The 6,516-nt window shown below is 27.9% G+C and overlaps 1 protein-coding gene across 1 annotated transcript; it reads right to left on the bottom strand.

The window, feature by feature from the left end:
- Positions 1-4,008: 4,008 nt before the first annotated feature.
- LOC129615671 (uncharacterized) lies at positions 4,009-6,310 on the bottom strand. The gene is made up of 2 exons (XM_055530998.1): positions 4,515-6,310; positions 4,009-4,456 (listed from the first exon to the last, which is right to left on the bottom strand). Exons 1-2 carry the CDS (start codon positions 5,418-5,420, stop codon positions 4,040-4,042), a joined length of 1,323 nt encoding a protein of 440 aa, XP_055386973.1. The 5' UTR covers positions 5,421-6,310; the 3' UTR covers positions 4,009-4,039.
- Between the last annotated feature and the right edge of the window lie 206 nt (positions 6,311-6,516).

Genomic DNA, 6,516 nt, shown 5'->3' on the forward strand with positions numbered 1-6,516 from the left:
CTAATCTATAATCGGACACACTACTGCCAAGTTTCATGAATCTGACTTTATTATTTTTCCAAATATTAAGAATAAGCTTTTAGATTTGTATGGGAGCTACTCGAACCTGTCAAGCAATCCCACCAAAACTTTAGAAATATGTCTGACCTATAATTGGACGCACGACTGCCAAGTCTCATGAATCTGACTTTATTATTTTTCAAATTATTTAAAATAAGCTTTTAGACTTGTATGGGAGCTACTCGAACCTGTCAAGCAATTCCATCAAAACTTCAGAAATATATCTGTGTAGAATATAATTGGACACATGTATACAAAATTTTATGTTTATAGCTTTATTAATTTTTGAAATATTTAAAATAAATTCTTTGAGTTGTATGGCAGCTACGCGAACCCGTTGTCCGAATTAGTCCAATAACAATAGGGTTCGTCCTTGGCACAAAAGAAAAAACTTGTGAAAGTTTGGTGTCGATTGCATTATTCGTTTTTGAGTTATCGTGCGATCGGACGGGCGGACGGATGGATCGACGCAGAATTTTACGCTGAGCAAGAATATATATGTCCATATCGCAAATGACTCCTTCAAGTAGTTACAAACTCCATACCAAAGTTAATATACCCTTCACGAAGTGCAGGGTATAAAGATTGAATTTTAACTTTTTCTAATTAAATATGTATTTGAAAAAAGTTGATTTGGTGGAAGATTTATGGTGTTACCCACAAAATCATTGTTATGATTTTATAAAGGACCCTCTATAGACCACTTAAGAATAAGTATATGTGTAAATTCGTCAGCTGTGCACTGTTACTCTCTCTTAGATTCCATGTGGCCTACTATGTAGTGCTTCTTTCGCTAAACGATTCTCGTATTTTAAATTTTGACACTATGTAAATCGAGCATTGCAAACTTGTGTATGCGGAAGTAGCAAAAGTGGCACCACAGAATGCTACTCTCGCATACTTTCATTCACTTGCGATTTTGTATACGAATCTTACTGCGAAAATCTAAATTTCTGAATAAATAAAACCATATAAAACTAAACAACGTAAGTGCAAAATATGCTTTATTAAATTAAAAATAACCTTGCATTTCAAATTTACTGCAATCAACTCAATTTTTGTAATTAATAATTATAATTATAAGTCAAAATAAAATACAAAACCATACTGGTTTAAGAAAATAGCAAAATAGTACTAATTTTCTGCTAACTTACCAAATTTGTTTCGCTTCCTTTTTCTCGACTTTACTCCGTTCCAGTTTTATTTTTATGATACTGAATTTTTCATCTACAGGCGTACTAAATTCGATTATAATAAGCAAAATGGTTTGCTGAACAAGAACAACATTTAAATCTTAACCCGCATAAAGATTTTTTGTTATCCATATATGTAAGTATGTTTAAAAAAATAACAATCGTCTTCTTAATGTTATACATACATTTAAATATATCACTTTTTTAAAATAATTCAAATGCTTACTTTGAAAAAACTGCCAGAAATGTCAAAAACAAAAAATTTTAGAAAATGCTGTCAGTTTAAATTTTTTACAATGCGATTTTATTTCGTAGTACCAAACCACTTGCAGATCGCAAATCAACTTACGCAAATTTTTCGACTTTCGTATTTTTACATTGCAGGCCAGCAAACATGTGTTTCTGTCAGCCGTAGTATGTACCTATATAAGTTTACGTAGAAAGTTATATGGTTGTAACATTTCCGAAAAATATTATTAGTTATGCAAAGCGAGGGATAAGTGTAATTTCTGCAGATTACACCAAATTTAAAAAAAAATTCAAACTAATATAGAATAGATTTTCATTAACACAATACTGCAAGCAATGATGTGATACATACGCAATATATTTCGACAGTTGTAGTAAAACTTTTATTTTTTTGAATTTGCAGTATTGTGTTCAAGAATAAAAATTGTCGCTAACAAAAAAAAATTATTTATTTTGGGCCAAATAGTGGAAAATTCTATTTTAGGAAAAATAAAAACTAAGAAAAACAAAAAAAAAAGTTATTTTTAAGTACAATACTTAACAATTAAAAATGTAAAACCAAACCGCAAAAACTGGTAAAAAAAAAGAGTACAGCTGATTTAATTGTACTAGTAATGTCTTTATATCTAACAAGTCCCAATGCTCAGAGAGAAACTTGAAAGCACGAACTTATTTTATATGGGTTTTTTTTAAATCGAAGTGGTTATATTTTGAGAAGAAATATTAAAATAAATTTACACTTATTATAAAGCAGGTAAAATTCTAAAAATATATTTGGAAAATCAAGAAAATATATTAATATTTTCATTCATAATTATTTTAAAATTCTTGAAACAGCCGAAAAACAACAAGCACAACCTTCGCCTTCAACATTTTATATGTTGCTGAAAGTATTTCATTATTTTTAAGTGAACATTTTTTTTTTCTCATAGGGTAAGTTAACTCAAGATATGGGAAGTAACTGTGGTGTCAAGTTGAGAATATAATTAATGAAAGATAATTATTAAATATTGATATGAACACATAGTAAAGAAAAAATTTGAAGAGGGAATTAGAAAATAATATCTAAAATACAATCAAATATTATTTTTTAAATACAAATTTTATATATTTTTCTAAATTTTCCAAAGATTTATTTTATATACACTTCTAGATTTTCTAAAGATTCTAAAGATTCGAATATCTTTTTTATTTTTTAAATAAGTAGTATCTTAGCAAATGACTCAAAAACTCCGATTGTAAAATGACAAGTAGTAGGTACTGATATCCGTAAATTTTTGTCCGTTTGCGTTTACTATTAATATTCATACACAGACAGGGCCATTTTATAAATAAGTTGCTCTTGTTTACCTGCTAAGAAAATATGAAAGAAGAGCACAACAAATTTTTGAAGCACTTAATATAACATGTTTGAAATAGTTTTAAAATAATTATTTAAAAAAAAATTGATGGGAAGTAGGTAATCGTACATACATATTTATTTTTAATAACTTAAAAACTAACTGAAATTATTGAAACATTTTTATAAGTAACGTATTAATAACCGAAATGAATAATTCAAATTGTTGAAATGTGTCAACCTATATTGTTTTTACTAACATTTTTGTTAGTCGACATTACTCAACCTTATATAAAACCTAAATAACTTAAAAACTAACTGAAATTATTTGAAACAATTTTATAAGTAATCTATAAATCACCGAAATGAGATAATTCAAATTGTTGAAATGTGTCAACCTTTATTACTTTTAATAACATTTTTGTTAGCCGACACTACTCAACTTACCTTATTGGGAAATACAAAATGTGCATAAAAAATCATACATCCTTCCTCATTAACATTTGAAACCATACTGAAATATGAATTTGAATTTTTTTTTCATTTTTTCTTTCCTCCTACCTTTCTTTCTTTTTCGTGCAATAGAATTTAAATGGGAAGTTTTTTAAAAAATATGTATAATATCCTTAGATTTTTTAAAATATTAAACTCTTTTTTACTTAAAAAAAAGAAAAAAATAATAAAAAATATGACACGATCAGTGGCATTTAAAGAAAAAACCAGCAACGAAGCCAAAAATTCGTAATATTTCGTAAAAAAAATTTAGTATTGGGACTTGTTAGATATAAAGACATTAAAAAAATAATAAGAAATATGACACGATCAGTGGCATTTAAAAAAAAAACAGGAACGAAGCCAAAAATTCGTAATATTTCGTAAAAAAAATTGAGTTTTGGGACTTGTTAGATGTAAAGACATTAGTAATAGGCATGGTAAAATAATTTAACTATTTTTGTGAGAGATTAGCAATGTTTATAAACAAATTTGATTAGCAATATTTGTTTATGATCACAAATATAGCGCAGTTTTCGCTATATAACGCGATATACTGTTTATGAAAAGTCCTAGAATCTGCAAAAGATTCAAGTTAACATAGAATCTATTTTTGGTAGACACATGCATTTCGAATTCAGAAAGTTTCAGAATTCAAGAAAAAGGAAGTTAACGTTTTTCGTAAAATCAATAAATGTACTTTATTCTAAAATAATTCATCATTTTTTCTTTTCCTTTTTTTTCCAGCAACTTTACCTTTAATGACATCTATCTTTCTCTTTTTTGATATTTCTTTTTTTTTTAAAACTGATTTCTTTCGTTTTACTGCTTTTATTGGGTTTAAAACTTTTGCTATTGCGATTTCCTTCTTTCTTAAAGTACGTTTTAGAAGTAACTTCGTCTGAAGTTCAGCCCTCAATTTATCGTAAACTACAGATCCAATTTTTTTACGTAACCTGCTTCCAATTCTGCAAGATTGTTGGTTCAATTCGGGGTGAATATTTTGATCATCTTCAACCATTTCTCTTACTAAGGGTGATAATATACTTACTGCCAATTCTTGTATTATATTTACGTCCAATATGGTTATTAATCCCTCGTAGAAATTAAAAACAAATTTTCGCTACAGAAAAAAAGAAGAAAATTAGGAAAACAGCAATCACATGTATTTCAGTATATACCAAAATAAAACTATGAGGAGCTTTTGAAATTTCAGCTTGAACTATATAGCGCATTCGTCTTAAAAGCCAGTTTAAATTTAATTTACATCTTGTATGACTTTCATTGTAAGTTGCAGTAGTATTTTTTGCATTGCTCATTAATTGGACTGCTTTCAAAATATTAGCAAATATGAGAAATATATTTGTGATTTCCTCAGCCAAAAGCTCACTAGTTTTTCCTGGGACCATTTGAGCACATAAATCAAGTGTCAAGTTTTTAATACTGTTTTCAGGCGTCACGTACAAAAAACTAATATCACTTTCATTAATTTTTGTCTTTTTTGTCAATATATTTGTAACTAACTCGTAATCAATATGAGAAAATATGTGTCTTATAATCTTAACCGCATTCAAACGGACCCATTCATGCTCATACCCCAGAAGGTTTTGACATTCAAATATTAATTTATCAATTGATTCATTCCATTCTGCATGTACGAGAATACTATCAGAAAAAAATTCTAATATCTTGAGTATGCAGTTTTGAATTTGAATCAATTCATGGTCAGTAGCTTTTTCCTTTTCCTTTCGAATGTAAATATTTTTTTCGTCTAGACTGAAACTTTCTCTATTGACAACGCTTTTTTTTGAAATTGACATTATCGCAGAGTGACCTGGTTGTTTAAAGGTATTTGAATTTAAAAATGTTACCAAAATTGGAAACAATATATTTATTCGTGGTAAAAATGAGGTTTTTTCCACCGAAATAAAACGAGAAAGCAATGTAGCAGCCATTTCCCGCACCGCTGGTTTTTTATCATTATTTAACATTAATGTAATGTCAAATAACCGTTGCTTTATATGTTTGTCCACACGGGCTATAAGAATTTCAATACATTCTGCCACTGCAGCTATACAACTCGGCATTTCTTCGTTAACTAAACGTGTCCCCAACTGTATTTATAAAAATTCGGATTTTTTTAATAGAAAATCGTAAGGTAATTTACGTATTGCCAGATCAATAAACTTAACAGCAGACATCCTTCCTATTGAGGTTTCATAATTCAATTGTATCGCAAAGAATTTTATTATTTTTTCACACTCTTTTTCCTTTGAATATTCAATAAGGTACTGTATCAACAAAGATCTAATTTCATCTTGTAAAAAAATTGATGGAGATATTATAGTTATTTTTGGTAAGTTTTTCATCACATTATGTAATTTTTTGTGTTGAATTTTTCGGAAAACCATAGCTTTAAGTAAGTTAATTGCTGCTGGCTGCCGTTCGGTCTCCAAAATATATTGTTCAATGTAAAATAAAAGCTGCCCAATTTGTGTTGAAGTCATATCAATTTTTGCTACATTTCGTAATAATGCTACAATTGTTTTCAATGCGTTTTTTACCAAACAAAAGCTGTCATCATTTCGTGTGGCCCCACAAGCTGAATATTTATGCAATATTTTAAATATTTGTTCTAAAATGTTATTTATCTCTAAATTACATTTCTCAATTTTGTAATTCTTATTCCAAATTGATGTTAAACATTTCAGTGCCAACGTAGTAACTTTGATGTAATTACTTTTCAGTGAATTATTTAAAATTGGTATAATTTATTTAAATATGGTTCATAGCTTATGTTAGAAATTTTATTCCGTTTGAGAATTATATTTAACAACTCTAATCCGAATTGTATTAAAACATGCGCGTTAGCTTGCGCGTTATTTTTCACATTTTTGTGAAGCATACTAAAGTTAGAGTTTGGGGACTCAGGGACCAGAAAGCAATCAGAAAAATTTCTTGTAACGTAATTTTTTTCTTTTTCTTTTTTCTTTTTTAACATTTAAATCTTAACCCGCATAAAGATTTTTTGTTATTCATATATGTAAGTATGTTTAAAAAAATAACAATCGTCTTCTTAATGTTATACATACATTTAAATATATCACTTTTTTAAAATAATTCAAATGCTTACTTTGAAAAAACTGCCAGAAATGTCAAAAACAAAAAATTTTAGAAAATGCT

The sequence above is a fragment of the Condylostylus longicornis genome, unplaced genomic scaffold (genome assembly GCF_029603195.1).
Source record: "Condylostylus longicornis isolate FDR11 unplaced genomic scaffold, ASM2960319v2 ptg000143l, whole genome shotgun sequence".
Taxonomy (NCBI): domain Eukaryota; kingdom Metazoa; phylum Arthropoda; class Insecta; order Diptera; family Dolichopodidae; genus Condylostylus; species Condylostylus longicornis.

What these genes read in the sequence shown, in the direction of transcription:
- LOC129615671 (XM_055530998.1), bottom strand. Translation starts at nt 5,420, where the DNA reads ATGCCGAGTTGTATAGCTGCAGTGGCAGAATGTATTGAAATTCTTATA. An exon ending in CTCCTCATAGTTTTATTTTG is followed by an intron (nt 4,457 to 4,514) that starts GTATATACTGAA and finishes TTTTTTCTGTAG; the next exon opens with CGAAAATTTGTTTTTAATTT.